This window comes from Sorex fumeus, unplaced genomic scaffold (genome assembly GCF_029834395.1).
Source record: "Sorex fumeus unplaced genomic scaffold, SorFum_2.1 ptg000054l, whole genome shotgun sequence".
Lineage (NCBI taxonomy): Eukaryota > Metazoa > Chordata > Mammalia > Eulipotyphla > Soricidae > Sorex > Sorex fumeus.
In genome coordinates, this window is record NW_026606111.1 from 6,385,527 (window position 1) to 6,407,049 (window position 21,523).

At 40.9% G+C, this 21,523-nt stretch overlaps 1 protein-coding gene across 2 annotated transcripts in view; it reads right to left on the minus strand.

The window, feature by feature from the left end:
- The window catches only part of RNGTT (RNA guanylyltransferase and 5'-phosphatase), a 245,197-nt gene that overhangs the window by 191,783 nt on the left and 31,891 nt on the right, over positions 1-21,523 (minus strand). For both annotated transcript variants that reach the window (XM_056125214.1, XM_056125213.1), the window contains exons 6-8: positions 19,661-19,901; positions 14,509-14,618; positions 12,919-13,020 (exon numbers count right to left, since the gene is read on the minus strand). In XM_056125214.1, coding sequence (XP_055981189.1) covers positions 12,919-13,020; positions 14,509-14,618; positions 19,661-19,901 — 453 coding nt within the window. The remainder of the gene's footprint in view (positions 1-12,918; positions 13,021-14,508; positions 14,619-19,660; positions 19,902-21,523) is intronic.

Genomic DNA, 21,523 nt, shown 5'->3' on the forward strand with positions numbered 1-21,523 from the left:
AGCCTCACAAATATATTTTATGCCATAGAGAGAACAGGAATACTTATAGTGAATAATTATAACTCAAATGAAACATTAACCATTTAAAAAAAATTATCTACAGTATTATTATCACAATATTGTTTTTTTCACAAAGCAACATTTCAAGAGACTCCAGACTTAACAGCAACATAGGATTCATCAAGTAAGTGATGGTGCTTTCAGGTCCCCCAGCACCAAAAGGCGCCAAAGAGCCGCGGGGGGGTGGGGGGGGTGAGAGGAGAGAGAGTGAGAGGGGAGGAGGGGGGAGCGATAGCACAGCGGGTAGGGTGTTCGCCTTGCATGTGGCCGACCCGGGTTCGATTCCTGGCGGCGTCCCATATGGTCCCCTGAGCACCACCAGGAGTAATTCCTGAGTTCATGAGCCAGGAGTTGCCCCTTTACATCGCCAGGTGTGACCCCAAAAGCAAAAAAAATCAAAAAACAAAAGAGCCGCCGGGTGGCCCCTCGAAGCCCCATCCCTACAGCACCACATCCTCGGCACTTGCAATTATCTGGGCCAGTTGGCAGAGTACTGCAGGTGGGGTCCTGGGTCTCGTGAGGACTGTTTGGGAGACAACACACACACACACACACACACACACACACACACACACACACACAGAGCTTTCATACAATGGGACATAAAGTTCTTTTTCCTCCCAAATATTACATTAGCTGACAATGTTGCTGAGTCTTTTTTCTATTACTGTTGTTCGCTGTTTTTTTTTTAAGTATAAAGTCATCTCGTGGCTTTAGAAATATGTCCAAAATCCTACAAATTCTTTGATGCGCCAGAAGTAGAACTTAAATTCCTATTGTGTGGGGAATGAGTTTGCCTCTCACTTGCAATTAACAGAAATGACAGAAACGCTATATGTCACTTCTTACATCAGATTGGATCACACGAAAACCATTAGTTCTGCCTTGGGGCCAGGGATGCGCCGACCCAGGTTTGATCCCCATATGGTCCCCCAAGCACCACATACGGTTCCCCAACCTCCGCCAGGAGTGATCCCTGAGCATGGAGCCAGCAGTGATCCCTCAGCACCATTGGCTGTGGGTCAAAAACAAAAACAAAAAATGTGGGCTTAGAAAGCATACCTTGTTTTCAAGACCTATGAAACAGGGATAATGACGGCGCCTATACCTCACAGTTACAAGCATTAAATGGCAGTTATAAAGCACTCAAAACATACCAGACATGCGATGTGCTTAGTGTTATCTGTTAAAATATAATTGCCACTAGAGCCAAAATACATAATAAACTGTGCAACCATAATGATGTTCAAAAATTACTAATTAAAGAAATATCAAACTTTCATCTCCAACTGTCATCTTGGCTACATCATTATTTGTACTAAATGAAATTACCAAAAAAATGTAGTGAAGTGGGCTCCTTTCAGTATTTGGGTAATATCACACGAACCATGGGAAAACCTATCAAGAACTTTAAGATGTTTCTATTCTCTTCCCCTGAGTAACACTATTCTCATCAAAACCTACACAGAGATTGGTATAGGGATATTACAGTTATTCACAACAACAATCAAAAAACCTGAAAACAGTATGTCTCGGTAATAAACAACCTTTTCTGGTAATATTTTTAAAGCATGAAAATGCTCCTGTGAGGTATGTGTGTGAGTGTGTTCTGTACTTCTCTTCTTACACAAACATTAAACCATCACCAAGAAAATTGAATTTCCAGAAAAAGAGAAAGTATGAGAATACTTGAATCAGAAATCAATCAGCAAGGTAGGAATTCGAAAGAGTACAACAGAGGTGGAGAGATAGTACAGTGGGTAGAGCACCTGCTGCTGATCTGGGTTCAATCCCAGGCACCCCACACGATCCCCCAAGCCTGTCAGGAACATGTCTCCTGAGCACAGAGCTCAGAATAACTCCTTAGAACTGACAGGTATTTGTACACAAAAATAAAAAGTAAATATATAAAAAGCACAAGAAAGGCAATGAGTAACAAAATGACAGAAGCTGAAGAACGAAATTAGCTAAAGACAAAAAATACAGAAAATCATCAAAAAAAAACTAGAATTCTTGAAAATATAAAATCCTTTCCAAGCATACCTCAATATTTATTAATTTCTAAATATTCATGACATTATTAATACAAATAAGGTGTGCAGAGAACTTGCATTATATCAATAATCGGTTCTTAAGAAACCAATATGAAATTTCTTACTCAACAGTCAAGAAAAACAGAGCAAAGAAGAAATTCACATTTCTCCTCCCTCAAGTGGGACTAAAACATAGATAAGTGAACAATCTAATTTAAATAGATACAATTCATTCAATTATAATTAATTTACTCATTCTGCTCTTAAACAATATACAATATAGTTTGCCTTTTATCTGTAGTTCACTGAAAATTATCCCCAAGACCTTTGGAACCTCTTTAATATATCTCTCAGCAGGTATGATTTTCCTAGCCTAGCATCTCATGACCTCTTCTTTACTATTCCTGTCTGAACATTCAGTTTCAGTCATTAAAACAAACATCTGAGACAAACATTAGTAATGTGATACATATCAAGGCATCCAAGCAAAATACTACCTACCTAGAGTAATTACACTATTTTGTATAAAAACCATTACAGCAGCAAATTAAAAAGCCACCTGAACGTATTATAATCAGTCATTCATAACAACTGGGAAATAATTTCTATAAGGAAATGGCTTTTTTTTCTTTTCAAATGCATACTTTTTAAAATATTTATAGAATCGAATTTAGGGCTGGAGCGATAGCACAGCAATTAGGACGTTTGCTTTGCACACAGCCAACATGGCCAAGCAGAGTTCGATTCCTCTTCCCCTCTCAGAGAGCCTGGCAAGCTACCGACAGTATCTCACCCGCACAGCAGGGCCTGGCAAGCTCCCCGTGATGTATTCGATATGCCAAACACAGTAACAACAAGTCTCACAATGGAGACGTTACTGGGCCTGCTCCAGCAAATCGTCAACAACGGGAGGACACTGACAGTGATAGAATCGAATTTAAAAATCTTGTCAAAGGAACTTAGCATTGATTTACAATTACTCAGAAAAAAAAACTTATTTCAACTTAAATAATTTACTGAAGCAAACTTTAAAACAAAAGCATTTTTATATTCAACTTGCTTTCCCTACCTTAAACTCATTTCTACACTTTCTTAAAAAGAAAATACACGAAAGGTGTCTTTTACGGAGAATATATTTGATCAGAGTTGATGAGTCCAAAGGTCAAAGTTGACAAATTCCCACTTTTAGAAACAGTTTGTGGGGGCTGGAGCAATAGCACACGGACGACCCAGGTTCAAATCCCAGCATTCCACATGGTCCCCCAAGCCCCGCCAGGAGTAATTCCTGAGTGCATGAACCAGGAGTAATCCCTGTGCATCGCTGGGTGTGACCCAAAAAGCAAAAAAAAGAAAGAAAAAAAGAAAGAGTTTGGGGACTAGAAAGATAATACAAGGGTCAAGGGTTAAGGCTCTTTCCTTGCATGAAGCCTTCCCCAGATTGAGTCCTACCACATGAGAATATGATCTCTAGGGCAGCTCTAGGAGTGATTTCCTGAGCACAGGGCCAGGAGTACAGCTGGGTAGGGGAAAACAAATAAAGTTTTATTGAAACACAATTATCTGGCTCACCATAAACATGCCCACCAGACCCTGCACCAGGCTGTTTCACTGAGGGCCCCCCCAAGAGAGGGATGGGTGAAACCCCAAGGAACCCACCCAGGCAGCAGAAAACTTCCACAACTCAGACACCACCATGCTCACAGAGCTCTCCACACGCTCGGGCCAAGCCTCACCCATGAGTGAAACCCTGAAAAAAACCCAGGTATGCGGGACTTTGTGACTTAGAACACTGGGCTCAATGGGACCAGGTATGGAATTCCCCGCCCCCTACTGCCCTGTCTCCAGCGACCCAGGAGTCATGCCCATGAACCACCTCCTGCCTGCACCAGATAATCCCGTCATTGGTCACCATCCAGATTGCATGTCCTTCTCTCCCGGATAGGAGCAAGATGACACCCACCATAGCCATGCCACCAGACCCCACACCAGGCTGTTTCACTCAAGGCGCCCCAGAGGGGGATGGGTGAGAGCCCTCCCTGCCCCAAGGGACCCAGCCCCAGCAGCAGAAAACTTCCACAACTCAGCCGCTGCCACACTCCTAGTCGCTCTTCACACACTAGGGCCGAGCATCTCCCACAAGTGCATCTAGTCCTGGGCCCGAGCGACACTTCAAACCACATACTTTACCATACTCTAGGATTACTGCACCACATTTGACAAGGTTCAAAGTAGAAGGCAACCAATCTTAGAAGGAAAATACATTTTTTTACAGATATATATATTAAAAAAAACACAAAAGTCTCAACCTTTAACATCATGTTAGTGATCTCTTATTTAGTGATCTCTTACAGAGGGGTTTAATGGCCCCTGGGTGAAATACAACAATCCTCACACTCCTTCCTCTAAGGATAATTTTTTGTAGCATTCTCAGCAGATTTTCATAACAAACGATACAAAATACATTATTTCAGTTCTGCTTTGGGGCAGGGATTGGGGTTCAGGATGGAAACATCCAAAATATGATGGTGGGAATGGTGGTGTAATGGTGATGGGATTGGTGTTTGAATATTAAATACAATCAAATATTGTGAACTACTTTATAAAATGGCTGGAGTGATAGCACAGTGGGTAGGGCGTTTGCCTTGCACACGGCCAACCCGGGTTCAATTCCTCCGTCCCTCTCAGAGAGCCCAGCAAGCTACCGAGAGTATCCCGCCCGCATGGCAGGGCCTGGCAAGCTCCCCGTGGCGTATTCGATATACCAAAAACAGTAACAAGTCTCACAATGGAGGCGTTACTGGTGCCCGCTTGAGCAAATCTATGAACAATGGGAGGTCAGTTCTACAGTGCAGTGCTGCTTTATAAAATTTTAAAAAGTTAAAAAGAAACACAATTATCTTCATTTACATAAAAGCTATAGAAGGATAAATGAATTTTGTGCTACAATAGCAGAGTTAACAGTTAATCAAACACCTGAAACCAAAAAAGCCTGTATTTCCAGGTTTAGCATATAGTAAATCTATGGTGCTCTAGTAAAACTATGGGGCTCCAGGACTGTGTGGGTCTGGGGAGTGAACCTGAGTCAGCCACAAGGATGGTAAGAACCTGAGCCCCCTCTACTATCCCTCCAACCCACTGTCTTTCCTAAAACAGGTCATGCTTACATATGCATGCAAATTTTGCATAGATATGATTAAAAAGACATATGCATAACGAGCATCAATCATTTTGTTGAGAATTTATTACATGCTAATCAATTTGGATTATGACAACTGTATGGGTGTATGGGGGTAACAGATCTTTCCTATGCACAGAAATCCAAACATAAGTTTCCTCTTCAATCTACCTAGCTTTAAGTTCTGTCCAATTAAAATTATTGAAATATGTATGACCTTGTTGTTTCCAACCTTACTTACACTTTTGTTTGGAAATGAAATATTAACTAAAAATTGTGATTTTTTTTTAATCTCAAAAGTTTCACAACCACTATATTTCCTTATCTTTCATGTGGACATATATGAAAAGTTAACAGCTTTTCAGTGACCAATTCTTTCAAAAAATTGCACTGACTTTGTTTGCTTTGGTTTTGTGTTTTGGACCAGACCCTCAAGGACCAGACCCACAAGGACCCAGCTGGGTCTGTGTTCAGGGGTTACTGCTTCAAGTGCTCAGTGGAACATAAGGATAACAGGAACTGAACCTGGGCCTCCTGCAGACAAAGCATATGCTCAGCCCAATAAACCTTAGGTACCTACCATGCGGCAGGCAGGAAGGAAGCAAGGAAGGGAGGGAGGAAGGGAGGGAGGGAGGGAGGGACGGGGGAGGGAGGGAGGGAAGGAAGGGAGGGAGGGAGGGAGGGAGGGAGGGAGGAAGGAAGGAAGGAAGGAAGGAAGGAAGGAAGGAAGGAAGGAAGGAAGGAAGATGCCCCAGCTCTCATGAAGTTTGCCTTCATTACCAGTTCATTACAATATTCTGAGTATTAATTACAAATTATTTCCACAGCCTGACATTTTCCCTAATACCAAACATAGCCCAGTTTGTTTTCACTTTACTATTATTAGCTATAAGGAATTTTTCACCTAATAATTCAGAAACTTTAAACCAGAGAGATAGTAGAGAGGTTAACACACTTGCTCTGTAGCCTACTGTAGTTGATTCAAATTCCCCAACACCACATAGGGCCCCAGCACACCAACAGGGGCTACTACTGAGCACAGAGCCAGGAGCAGTCCCAAAGTACAGCAGAGTGTGGCCAAAAGGCAAACATTTTTTTAACTTCAAACAAACTAAAAATAAATTGATCATCTTTTAATATTTAATATTAATTCCAAAACTTTTGCATAGTTCCGGGGTCAGAGAGAACTCAAGGGGTAAGTCAGATGTAAACAACCCAGTTAGATCCCCAGCACCACACAATCCACACCAGGTACTACCAAGGGCAGCTATGGTAAACATACACATACACATACACATACACATACACATACACACACACACACACACACACACACACACACACACACATTTTGCATCCTGGGGTCCTATGTGGCATTGGGGAATTTGAATCGGCCTCAGAGAGATGCAAAGCAAGTGCTTTGTTGGGGATTGGAGAGACAGCATCACACACACACACACACACACACACACACACACACACACACACACACAGAACCACCCAGAAAAGCCAACTGTTTTCTAGAGGAACATAAGTCTAGTGAAGGGTGCAAGCCAGGTAGTCCCCCCTAGCGCAGGGCTAGATAGATTTGCACCACATGGTCAAGTGGGCACAGACAGCTAAGAATCAGTGGGAGGGGGTCCAGGACCTCCTCCTGAGTACCACTTGGGGTTCATTTTTTGAGCCCTCCATTTAAAAAAAAAAAGTTTTAAATCTTCACCACTTTTTCATGAATATCAAATTTATGTTAAATAAATTTTTATAGACTGAACATTCTTTTTTGTTTTTGGTTTTGGTTTTGGTTTTTGGGCCACGTCCAGCAGTGCTCAAAACTTACTCCTGGCTCTAATTCAGGGATCACTTCTTACGGGCTCAAGGGACTTATGTGGTGCCGGGGATCAAACCCAGGTGGACCACATGCAAGGCAAGCTCCCTGTCCATTGTGCTATCACTCTGGCCCCTAGACTGATCATTCTTACTACATTACAAATCTGACTGATAAACTGAGTAAGCAAAAGATATTCCAATATAAACTTTCTTATCTTTTCCATGATTCAGTATAAAGTCTATGCAAAAGCAGTACTTCAATTGCAAGAAAATTCAATTACAATAGTCTCTGTGGTATCATTCTATGGTTTCTCCTGAAAATGCATAACTGCATTTACGCCCAAGCAGAACTTACTCCAGTCTTCATCTTCACTAAGATCAATACAGATTACCTTTCTGGAACCCGGCCTTCCAATTCTCCCATATCAGGCTACATGCACTTCCCTGGATACATCATACTTTGTTTATGCTGCTGAATTAAATATTTTATTATTTCACTTAATTATGTATGTCAACTGCCCGTCCCACAGTAATTTACTTATTCATTCACTCATTTAGTCTATTGTTTACTATAACCTTTGATTCAAGCAAGGAGTAGAAAAGTTTTTTCTTGAAGCAGGGCTGGGGAGACAGTGCCTTATTTCTTAAAGGGGACATATCCAGCAGTGCAGGGAGGAAAGAAGCAAACCCATGCTTGGCCCAGTGGAGCAAGCCTGATGGTTATGCCAGGCCCAGAGGTACATGAGGAGTCATGCAGTGACGTGGATCAAACCCAAAGCCTCAGATGCTCCAGGAACTCATCATCTGACTCACATCCCTGATCCCCTCTCTTTTACCGAGCATCTTACGTAGGCTCAGCAGTATACTGATTAATCTAATTAATTAATCCAACAAATTCTTTTCCCTATCTCCTATAGATGTTGTAGATACAGAACAGATAGGAAAATAACTCTCAGTATTTGTAAGAAACTCGTATAATCTTTCTATCAAAACCATGTAAGAATAGCACAAAAAAAAAAAATACAGTCCCTTGCAACCAACCTGAGCTCCATTGCCAGCATCCCGTATAGTCCCCCAAGCACTGCCAGGAGTAACTCCTGAGCAGAGAGCCAGGAGTAACCTCTGAGCATTGACAAGTATGGCCCAAAAACAAAACAAAAGAAAAAAACTAGTTGAATTTCACTTAGAAGCATAAATACAAAAATCCATTAAAATAAATCCAGCTTCCTATCAGGAAAAAAGTCAGTAAAACTTCTGAAAACCTATGAGTCTAATTCACTATAATAAAAATTAACAGATTAAAATTGAAAGCTAAGGGACAAAGAGACAGAACAGTCGGTAGGTGCGTGCCATGCACATAGCCAACCCAAGTTCAATCGGGGCATCCCATAAAGTCCCTGAGTCCTGCCAGTAGTGATCCCCGAGCACAGAGCCAGAAGTTAAGTCCTGAGCCTACCAGGTGTAGCTCAAAAATGAAAAAAAATAAAGAAATTTAAGAGTTTACCTATCTGATGTTCAAATTTACTACAATGTTAAAGAAATTAAGACACTGTGATAAAAATAGAGATCCTGAACAATGTAACAAGATAAAGAAAATAAAAATAGAACAACACTCTATGCTAAATTGAGTTATAATACATTTGCTATGGTAATTAAAGGGAGAAAGGATAATCTTTTTTAATAAATGATACTGGAACTGGGACTCTTTGAGGAGTGAAAAAAAAAATCAGCCTTTCTTTAATACTGAAATGTGAAACTTTAATGTGAAAAGTTAACAGAAGCAACATAGAACATCTAAAAGAAAATGCAAGTGAAAACCGTGCAAATCTCAGGAAAAGCAAACATTCTTTAGAACACAAAAAGCATAAACCACAAAAAAAAAATGAGAAGATAAGCTTGCATGCTGTAAGAGTTACTGTCCAGTATTCATACTACCATTATTTTTAAATGAGCAAATGCTGAAAGTTTCATTTCAGTATATCCATAAACTAGTTCTAATACTGTTCAGCAATAAAAAAGAACAAATCACTACTAATTAGCATAAACAGTAACAGATAAATCTAAAAATCATTAGGCTAAACCAAAGTCATGCACACGAGTATACACTCTGATTTCATGTATGCAAAGTTCTAGAATATGCAGAATACATATAATAACAAAAAGGAAACTTCTGATTGAGTAGAGCAGAAAGTAGCAAAAGGGATGAAGAACAGGAGAAAATTTGAAAGATAACAGAAATAGTCTGTATCTTGATCAGAACAATGTTTCCATGAATGTATGTATCTGTCCAACTTAATGGAACATGTACCACACATAAATAATAATCCAATATTTTAGACTGACTAAAAATAAATAATGTTATTAAGTCTGTGGAGAAAGTACACTTTAAGCCTAGTAAACTGGTCAGTTTCTCTCATAAGAAGCAATAAATAAAAGCCCCTTTCTTGGAAGCTGCAATTTCCTTAGGAAGGTGGGAGGTGAAGGAGCCACTGAAAACCGGCTTTAAATACCTAAGGTGGTTTTTCACTTTACGTATTAAATACTCAACACTACAAAGATTATACATAAATAATTTTGAAAGAAACTGTGTTTTTTTTTCTTTTTGGGTCACACCTGGCGATGCACAGGGGTTACTTCTGGCTTTGCAGTCAGGACTTACTCCTGGCAGTGCTCAGGGGACCATATGGAATGCTGGGAATCGAACCCAGGTTGGCCGAGTGCAAGGCAAACGCCCTACCCGCTGTACTATCACCCAGCTCCAAAGCTTTAAAAACAAATTGACAAAAAAATTAAGGTATCCCAACACAAACCTCCAGAAATAAGATGGAGTATGGCTCAAAACACACCAGAGCACTATGACACATGAGCCAAATATATCCCTACAAGAAAAAGAATAACACAATATTAATGGTCCGCTACCATTTGAAATTATCTTGTAATCTATTTGATTTGTTTAGGGCTGCACTTGGGGTGGGAACAACCTCCTCCCCCACTCCTACTCCTAGCATGCTGCTTGGGGAGTCCCTCGGTGGTGTTCAGGGGCCCATAAAGCGCTGGGTGGCAAACCCAGGCCTCTCACGTGCAAAGTATACACACTAGCCCTTTGAGGGAGGGAGGGAGGGAGGGAGGGAGGGAGGGAGGGAGGGAGGGAGGGAAGGAAGGAAGGAAGGAAGGAAGGAAGGAAGGAAGGAAGGAAGGAAGGAAGGAAGGACGGACGGACCTCTAGGGCCACTTGCCTTGTGGCCAACCAGGCATCCCATCTGGATCCCCAGGCCTGCCAAAAGTGAGCCCTCACCACATAGCCAGGAGTAAGTCCTGTGCACTGCCAAGTGTAACCCAAAAAAAAACAAAAATAAAATAAATAATTTCTAAAGATTAAAAAAAAATACCATGCCTCTACCATGCAGGAGAGTAACCTGTTTTAGTAGCTATCTCTCTTTTAACCATCATTTTACTAAAATACAACAAACCCTGCTGAATAGTGATTTAATCTACTTCAAAGACTCCAGAGGCTTACTTAGTCGTTCACCTATGCAGCATACTAGTTACTCGCCATTTGTTTTATAACTACATAATTTCTATTTTTGTTACTTCACTTTACATTCAGGAAATATACCCTATTCAACAATGTTTTTAATTTACTAGAGTGCCAATGACGTGGCTCAGCAAGAGCCCTTGCTTTAGATATGTGAGGCCCTGGCTTCAATCCCTGGCATTACAATCAATCAGTCAAATAAAATCCTCTAGAGACTGCCACTGTAAGAACAGTATAGCCAAAATGAGACTGATTCCAGCCTGAGCCTGGGACCACCTGACCCCTAGAGCATACCAGGTGTAGCCCAGAAGGGCTGCACCACTGTGGACCAAGGTCCTAGGAACCCCCAAGCAGCGCCACAGAGGCCCGGTCATCCTCAGCACCACAGACTCAGAGTGATACTTCATCCTCAGGCCCTCACAGTGAACTAAGGCCTAGTTTGCCAAATCGCCAGTAGGGGCCCTGACTTCTGGGCATCACTTAGAAGCCCCTGCTCTTCCCCCCACCCCCTCAAAAAGAATATAGGATCCCAAAATCTGTCTTTCTGTGTTCATCGCAGCATTGTTCACAAGAGTCAAAACAAGGCAACAATCTGTGTTGGTGAAGAGATGAATCCAGATGTGGGATATAACATATCCTCAATTTGTGACAACATAGATGGATCTTGAGGGAAATTATGCCACGTGAAAGAGGTCAGAAACATACTGCATAAACATAAAAAAGCCAAGCTGCAGGCCGGAGGAATAACCCAGGAGGCTCATGTACATTATTTGAACATGGAAGTCCCCCGAGTACTATTGGAGCAACTTCTAGTCCCCCGAGTACTACTGGAGCAACTTCTGAGCACTGAGCAAAGAGCAGCCTCTAAGCACAACTGGGTGTGGCTAAATAACCAAATTCACAGAAAAGAATAAAAGGCAGGTGGCAGAAATTGAAGGTTAGAAGGGTACAGTCTTCCAGTTATAATCAAGTTCTAGGGCTCTAAGGCACAGCACGCTGATTAGAGCTTATGCTGTATTATATACTTGAAAGCTGGCAACAGAGTAGATCATAAAAGTGTTCACCACAAAAAAGAAATGGTATTATATAAAGTGACATGTTGGCTACGGCTTCATTTTACAGTGTTTAAGTTCATCAAATCCATACATGTACACCTTAGACTTACAGAACATTAGATGTGAATTATAGCTCAATAACACAAGGTAGAAAATACTGAATTATTATTATGAAAGTAAATGAAACATCTATATTGAAATACTAAAATGACTTTCAACTCTTCTGAATATGCAGATAGAAAACATACAACCAAACCCAAAATATGAACCACAAAAGAAAATAACTGTCAGAGAGAAAGCATATATATATATATATGCTAATGTACCAGGAGGTGGCTGGAAGGACTAAAGGACATGATCTGCATGCTGCAGATCCAAGTTCAATTTCCAAATGGCCCCCATTGGCATGGCATGGTATCCCAAACACCAATGGAGCAACCCCCAAGCACCACACTGGGAGTAATTCCCAAATAAAGGTGTGGGCAGCCCCCTACAACCCCCACAAAAAGAGAAAAAAAAATAAATAATGCAACTAATAAATATCCTAAAACTCACAGTTACAAAAATAAGCTTGGTTGTAAAGAATACAACAAACTTAGCTACATATGAAACTACCAGAACAAATGCAAAAATTAAGAGAAAATCCCATTCAAAAGAATTAAAATAAAGAATGGATAGCAAGAAGGGCTGGAGAGATAGTACAGTGGGTAAGGTATTGCCATGCATGCAGCTGAAACTTGTTACATCCCCAGCACCAAATGCCCTAAGCACAGAGCCAGGAAGAGCCCATGAGCACTACCAAGTAGAGCCCAAAAGTCAAAATTTAAAAATGAATGAAATCATTGAGGACTAGTAACTTTTTAAATTATGAACTGACAACATAGCTGTTAATTTTCTAAGTGTCCAACAAACATTAAAGACAACCTGGCAGTCTACAGACATACCAAGAAGCACAAATATTATCAAGAGAAAATGCTTTCAAATTTAAATTTGGTATGGATTTATGTAAAACTAAAAAGATACCAAAGCCAAAACTTTCGTTTGAGATCACTATTTTACATAGCTCAGAATACTAGCGAGAAAAAAAAATATATATATATATAATAATTGAAGTGTGCTTATTTTGTCATTTTGTCAGAAATTCACACTCCCAAGAACATAGATAAAATAATCAAGCAATATTCTTCAAGCATTAGGCTTATTTGTATAACTGTTTTTAGCAGCTTAACTTACCGAGTACCATCTGCTTTCCAGCTTACTTTATATGGATTTTGCTCCAAAAGTTTAATATTTTGCTTGTCCATGGAAACAGGCTGTGCTCCAGGGAATCCAGACCTTAAAGAAGAACACTTTATTGCTACATGGCTTTTATCCATACAAAGCAATACATGTCTAAAACCAATAGTATATGAGTCACGGTATTATCACAATACCCTTTTAATTTTTTTCATTTTTAGTGATTTTATTTTCCAACTAAAATCATAGTTTATTTTCTTGATATTTTAAAAAATGCAATGTAAAGAGGGTCTAATATCACTATTGTAAATATTAAATATGAATATGCATGTGGGGTCAGATAAATAGCTCAACAAGTCCAGTGCATGTCCGGGTTCAGACCCTAGAACAGGGGTGCCCCAAGCACTACCAGGAATTGGCCCTAAACACAGAAGCAGGAATAGCTCCAGACCACCACCAGGTATGGCCCAAAAATCAAAAGCAGAAGGAAGAAAATATATATACATGACCAAATAGGTACATGACAAGTCCTAATCAGAAAATTTAAATCTTGGCTTAATTATCTTACATTATTCTAGATTCCAGACTTCTCCACCAGAATACTGCCAACTTGGCACTATTCTGCAGGGTTGGCAAATACCTACTTAAAAGAAGTCCAGAACTGACAAAACAGGAGAAATGTAGGTCAAAATTACACTGGCAGTTTGACACAACACTGAAATCAGTATTATTTCATCTTTTTTGTCTCTTGGTAAAAAGTATTTCAAGGGGCTGGGGCAATAGCACGGCAGGTCGGGCATTTGCCTTGCAGGCGGCCAACCCAGGTTCAATTCCCAGCATCCCATATGGTCCCCTGAGCACCGCCAGGAGTAATTCCCAAGTGCAGAGTCAGAAGTAACCCCTGTGTATCACCGGGTGTGACCCAAAAAGCAAAAACCAAAATTAAAAAAAAAAATTAAAAAAAGTATTTCTAGCTTTAATTGTGCTATAGGTAGCAGGCAAAAAGTTCTTTATTTTAGAAATGACATTGGACTTTTTTTTAACAATTAGTAATTTCATTATGTTCTAGCTGTATCAAAATTCTCTGCTATGGCTAGTAATGATTGACAGAAACAAGCATAAAGCAAGACCTAAGATGCAAAGAACTCTCAGCTGACTCCACCATGAAACATCTAGTACTTTCATGTGATTGAGTAAAGGGTGCAGAATATATTTAAAGCTAATTCTCCCAAGTTTCTGATTACAGAACAACTGGAAAATGAAACACATTCAAGTTTCACTTCTCCTTAATAAAATAAACTAACCCAAATATTAATCAGCAATTGTCAAATCAAAGACAAAAGCAAAAACACCAGACAGTACTTACTATTCCTTTAGGAAGATATTAGTCATTTGACTTTGACTCAACTGCCTAGTTACTACACCACCTATCTTGACAAAAATCTAATCAACTCTACTCTGACATTATGTTTAAGTCTCTGTAAACATACAGACTTCAAAGAAACAATGGAACTATGTCAACGTTTGCATTATTAAATGCTGCAGAGTAAGAATGAAGTTTATTGAAAGCTTGAAAATGTTCATTACCCTTCCCAGCCACAGAACTGATGACACTTCTGCTGTACCTCTCCTAACTTTGGTTGTGTCGTTACTTGAGTAACACCTTTAACAGTTACACCTTCCAAGAAAATAGCACCCTTAAAAGAAAAAGAAAATCGTCATTAGAATCCAAATCTACTTACAAAAACCAGAAGAGATACATTCCTTTCATTTCACAAATCTGAGCAAACACATGAAACAAATGAGGTCTCCAAGAGACTCTGTAAACTCTGCAACGAGCACTGGTTTCCTTTAATGAGGCAAATAATTTCCAGTACTCATACACTGCTCAGTGTCTGCATCGTGTAGTTAAGCATTCAACAAGCAATACTCAGTAATTACAACAGTAATAAAGACTTCCCTACCATTAACTCAGACCTAGGTAGTACTTGGCACCTTACAAACATTTTCTCTAATCCTTACAATTCTGCAAAGTATAGTGTACTATATTAATTTCACAAATCGTAAATAAGACATAGATTAAATGTAATTTATTCATTAAAAAATAGAATAAATAATAGAATTTGAATCTAGTCTACAATGTACCATTTATCAATGCTTCTCATTCGACCTCGAGGGCATGGCAGGGAGCAGGACAGTTGCACTGCTGATGGGATACAGATTTTCAGGGGGAAAGTATCGACAAAATATACCGTATTTCTGTAAACTAGAATAAGAGTGTAACAGTAAAGAAAGCATCTAGGTTACAGCCATTAGATATAGCAATATAAAATCTAAGAAAGTGGGAGGTCTGAGTTCAATCCCTGGCCCCACCTGGTCCCTGAAGCAATGCCAAGAGTGACCCCAAACACCACCAGCTGTGGTACAAAACAAATAAAAAGTAGTAAGTATTACTTATCGGTTAATTTTTCATCTAAATGCTTTTAACTCAGAATTTTGTAGAGTGTCTTATTGCATTTCCCAGCAAGCATATTTTTTAACTATCACAGAGAAGTGAAACAGATGGAGAATTTATGTATCAAATAAAGTACGCTCCCGGGAAATGGAAAAACTGAAAAAAAAAAAGTGGGAGAAGGGGTTTTCATGCTACAATTTCTTCCAGTCCATAAAATCACTGGCATAATGAAGAGAAGTCATAGTACTGTGGATAGGGCGTTTGCTCTGTACATAGCTGACCTGAGTTCTATCCCCAGTATCCCATTGGTTCCTGGAGCACTGCCAGGAGTGATTCCTGAGTGCAGAGCCAGAAGTAAGCACTGAGCATCATCAGGTGTGACCCAAAAACAAAACAAACAACAACAACAAAAAGAGTACTGGCATAAGTCTCAAGAAAAAAAAATCTATGAAACAACTCTAGCTATAAATGTAATGTTAGGCAATGAAAAGTCTGGTTTACAAGCTGCCGTGATCAAACTTCTGGCAAAGACGGGGTAAAACTCAAGCCACTACAAAGGGAAAAAGACCAGTGGCAGCACCGTTGCCCAGCGGCTTGAGGTGGAGCGTTCCTTCCCAGCCCTGCCCCAAGCACTGGCAGCCTCACCACTGGAGTCACCGCCATCACACAACCACGTGTGGGAGCGCAACAACTCAAACAGATGGGAGCACGGCCACTTCAGTGTGCAAGCATCACAGCCAGAATAGAAGCACCCCATCCAAGAGCAGGACTCCTCAGAGAGCCTGGCAAGCTCAGTGGGTGCGAACACAACAGCTGTGTGCAACCCCCAGCAAGCACAGTAACTCAAAGGTGTGTGAGCACCAGTGTGTGGAAACACCTCCCACCCCCTCATCAGAATGGCAAAAGCAAAGAGGAATTTTTGAAATTGTCTGTCAAAGGTAGAACAGGAGGTAAGGCACTTGTCTTCCCTGTGACTGCAACTGCCACGACCCTGGTTCAAATCCTTGCCATCATGTATGGGCACAGAAGTAGAAACAGACTCCAAGCACTGTCTGATGTAGCAAAAAAAAAAAAAAAAAAAAAAAAAACAGGGAAAGAAAGAAGGTGGCCACACGGGAGCCTTGTGGACAGCAGGTTTGAGCCAGGGATGGGGGCGGCAGGGACCTCATGGGAAGGGGGGCGTTCCGGTCCATCCTTCACACCTTACCGAGGTCACCAGTTGCCCTCCACGAGTGGCTCTCCGGCACGGCCACGACTCCAAAGCACAGAAACCAATCTCTTAACTATCTAACTTTTAATAGAAATACTTCCAGGGTTAATAAGTAAAATAGCAGAAATCCAAAACCGCGCGGCAGGTATTGCGGCCGCGTGACATCATTTAATTCTTAAAACCCAGCTGTAGAAAGCAAATCATTTCACAACGCTTTTTCAGCATGTCTGATTGGGGGGGGGGGGGGGTCGTAAACTCTAAATAATAATGGTGCATCTTTTATCGAAACAATGAATCTAGTCAAAGTAGATAGAGTGTTAACTAGAACTCATCTGCCTCACAGGAATTGGGAGGGGTGGGAAGTGGGGTTCTATTAGGGTTCGCAGTTAGAAATAAGTATTGGTAAAGGGAAATGTGTTTGATATTTACATGACGGAGACCTAAACCTGAAAGCTCTGTAACTTTTCCCACAGTGATTCAATAAATAAATAAATTATAAAAAAAAAAAAAGAAAAAAGAAAATTACGGACCAATATCTCTGCTGACCATGTATACAAAAATATTAATAAAATCTGGCAAATCAGAAAAAAAAAACAGACATATAGTCAAAAGAGCCAGAGAGAAAGGATAGGAGCCAGAAAAATAGTGTACCAGGTATAGCGCTTGCCGTTCATGTGGCCAACCTGGGTTCAATCCCCAGCAGCACTCCTTTTTGTTCTCCAAGAACCACCAGAAGTGACGGAAGTGATCCCTTAGCACACATGAAGAGATAGGAGTAAGCTCTGAAGCACTGCTGGGGTGTGTGGGGAGAGAGGAGAGAGGAGAGAGAGACAGACAGACAGAGAAACAGAGAGAAACAGAGGAAGAGAGAGGGAGAGGGAGAAAGAGAGATAGTACAATGGATAAGGTACTTGCCTTGCACACAGTCAACCCAGGTTCAGTATTTGATACCATACTGGGTCCCCTGAGCATCACCTTGAATGGCCCCTGAACACAGAGCCAGGAGGAAACCCTAAGCAACAGCCAGGTGTGGCCCAAAAAAACTAACATAAATAAGCAATAATTTAAAAATCTATTTTTTGTTATTGTTAAGAAATGTATGGGGACCAAGAGAAAGTACCTGGCCTGTGTCCTATCCAGTTCAGTTCCAGGAACCACACAGGCCCTGGAGCATCACAAGGTACAGCCCGGGGGGGCCCTGGCACCACTGGGGTGGTCCAGGTATCCCGGTATCTTTGGGCCCTGGCACTGAACCAGTGGCCCAGTTGGTAGAGAATCTCTAGGAGGACTTCAGGGTCTCCTGAGCACAGCTTGAGAACCTTCCTCCCTTCTCCCACAAAAAAAAAAAAAGTTCACATTTAGCCGACTTGCATCCTTCACGAATCCAGGGATCCTCAGTGATCCAGCAGACATTGGTCCTATGTTTTGTTTCTGATTCTGAATGACTCTGCTAATTATCTTATAAATTTTCTACTTTTTTTTTTTTTTTTTTGCTTTTTGCGTCACCTGGCTCTGCACTCAGAAATCATTCCTGGCAGTGCTCAGAGGACCATATGGGATGCTAGGAATCGAACCCAGGTCAGCCGCGTGCAAGGCAAACAACCTACCTGCTGTGCTATCACTACAGCCCTTTCTACTTTGATTTTATAGATCAAAGGACCAGAGACTACCATTCCTTTCCAATTACACCATCTCCTCTCTTTAAGAATCTGTGGAATGCTTTAGAACCACTTCTACCATTTTACATATAGAATAAATATAATTCCTTTTAAAATTCATTTTAAGAGAGAGAAAAATGTATGCCATAAAGGCATGCCGGGGGTGGGGGGTGGGCACAGAAGGGAAACTGGGGACACTAATGGAGGGGAAAGCGCACTGGTAAAGAGATGGGTATTAGAACATTATATGCCTGAAACTCAATTATGAACAACTTTGTAACTGCATCTCATGGTGATTCAATTAAAAAAATTTTATAAAGAATTTGTTTTAAGTGGGTAGGGTGGGTAGGTTCAATCCCTGGCATCCCATATGGTCCCCCAAGCACCGCCAGGAGTAATTCCTGAATGCAGAGCCAGGAGTAACGCCTGAGCATTGCTGGGTGTGACCCAAAAATCAAAAAAAAAAAAGAATTTGTTTTAAAAGAAAGTTCCATCGGGCATATGAAATTTACCCAATCACAAAAAAAAAAAAAACACCAAATGGGACAAATACATGAAGACAATTAATTGCACCAAGAGTAACAATAGTAACAGTAAAAGTAATAATAAATATATCTTCTAGGGTTTTACATCTATAAGAAATTCAATGTGATAGTAACAGGCCCAGGGATGCTGCTCAGGGGTTACTCCTGACACTGCTCTCAAGAACTATCCCAGACAGAGTGTAGAACATATGGAGTGCTCGGGATTAAAAGTGGTTGGCTGCATGCAAGGCAAGCACCCTAACCACTGTATTCCAGCTCCAAGTCTTCTCAGTTCAAACTTGACAGAAAACACTAAATGCACACTCACCGGAAGAAACGGATTTAGAGGGAAAGTTACTTCAACTACATGACATCCTGGTAGAACGCTAGTCAGGGGAAATTACTATTAGCTGTAATTAGCTGTAATCTCACAATACATTTTTTAAAAATCACAAATTTTCAATCTAATATCTATGAGTTCTTTGGTATGCCTAAGAAATGGAAACAAGATGAATATTTTGTTTTCTTTGGGGCCACACTGAGCATTGCTCAGGGCTTTACTTCTGGCTCTGTACTTGGACATGACTCCTGGCAGAGCTCACGCAACCCTATGGGATGCTGGGGATTGAACCCAAGTCAGCCTCATGCAAGAGAAGCTCCCTACCCACAATACTATCACTCCAGTCCCAGAAACAAGACTTTACATAACTGCAGCTTTTCTCCTAGAAAAAGCAAAAAAAAAAAAAAGACTCATGGCACTACTACAAATTCTTTCAGAAATAAAACAAGACAACCGTACAATTATAGCTGAAGGCAGCATTCCATTTTTGTAAGTCTAAACAACATATCTAAAGAAAAATGTAATGACGATGGTAATATTTTTTAACATTACCAGTTTTAACCGCTCTTTTCTCCTCTTGCCAAAGGAGGCACTTGACCCAGGTTCTGACTCTTTTTTTCCATCTTCATCTTCATCTTCATCTTCATCATCCTCAAAACACCAATCTGGCAACAGAGGTGGGGGTGGTGCTTCCTCTATATCGCCATAGCGACGAAAAAGTTCTTTCAAATAATCACCCTTATAAATTCCTGGTGGTCTGGCTTGAGCAAAAGTAGCAACTGCTGCTTCAATACTATGGGAAACAAACACCATGCAATTTTCTCACCACTCTCCGTTTACATAGACTAACCAAAACTCATTCACTACACTCAAAGTAAACAATGGACAAATTACAGTCCCCACCCCCTGAGGTATACAACTGTAGAGATAAATCTATCCTAAGGCCAGTTTTAGTATAGGTATATTAATTATAAAAAGGGTAAATTGTCATGAACATATAAAGAGATCTAAGGAGAATGTGTGAAGAGTTTTTTTAAATCCTTAATGACTGAAGTCAGCATCTAAAGGAGACTTCAGGGGCCAGAAAGATAAGTACACTGGCAGAACTTTTGCCTTGCACCCAGCCAACACAGGTTCGATCCCCGGCACCCCATACGGTCCCCTGAGGCCTTCTGTAGTGATCCCTAAACTCAGAGCCCTGAGCACAGACCAGCACAAAGCATAAATTAAAAAAAAAAAATCAAAGAAATGTGAGCAACAATATTAATCACGATCATGATCACTATCCTCCCGTTGTTCATCGATTTGCTCGAGCGGGCCCAGTAACTTCTCCATCATGAGACTTGTTGTTACTGTGTTTGGCATATCGAATACGTCACGGGGAGCTTGCCAGGCTCTGCCGTGCAGGCAAGATACTCTCGGTAGCTTGCCGGGCTCTCCGAGAGGGGCGGAGGAATTGAACTCGGGTCGGCCATGTTGGCTGCGTGCAAGGCAAACACCCTATCACTGTGCTATCGCTCCAGCCCAACAATATTAATAAAAATTTGAAAATGCTGATTTTACTTTCAGCAGACCCAGGCATTAGAGCAAATGCCATGAGAGGCTAAAAACATACATTGAGTCTGACAAAGGGGTCTAAGATTCTTGTACAAAGAATACAAAAGGCCAGGAAAGGGAGATCTAAAATCTCGATAAAGTAGAAAACCATTGAGGATTTTTCAATAGATGAATGTTCAATTAGATATGTAGTCCAGTTGATTCATCAGAGAAGGGTCTACTGTATAACTGACTTTGTAAGCAAATACAATAAACTTCAATCAGTCACTAAATAAACTCAGCAATATGTTGGGGCCAGAGCAATAGTACAGCAGGCAGGGTGCTTGGCTTGAACACCCGGGTTCAATACCCAGCACCCCATATGGTCCCATGAGCACCACCAGGAGTGATCCTTGAGCACAGAGCCAGTAGTAAACCCTGAGCACTGCAGGATGTAACCAAAAACAAAATCAAAAAAAGAAATTAAAGGGGGAAAGAAACTCAGTGACATTCCATTCTCTCAGGAATTTTAGATAACTAGTATCTAAAATTCTAGTATCTCAAGATCACAAATAACATGGTCTCCATAAAGACAATTGGCCACTTTGAGTAACAATTCCAAAAAGATTTCCTCAGAGCATTCTTAAGTATTCCAAGAGTCATGGTCACGGTTCTCCCATTATTCATCAATTTGCTCCAGCGAGCCCAGCAGCGTTCTCCATTTTGAGACTTGTTGTTACTGTGTTTGGAATATTGAGTATGTCACGGGTAGCTTGCCAGGCTCTGCTGTGCGGGCGAGATACTCTCAGTAGCTTGCCGGGCTCTCCGAGAGGGGCGGAGGAATCGAACTCGGGTCGGCCATGTTGGCTGCGTGCAAGG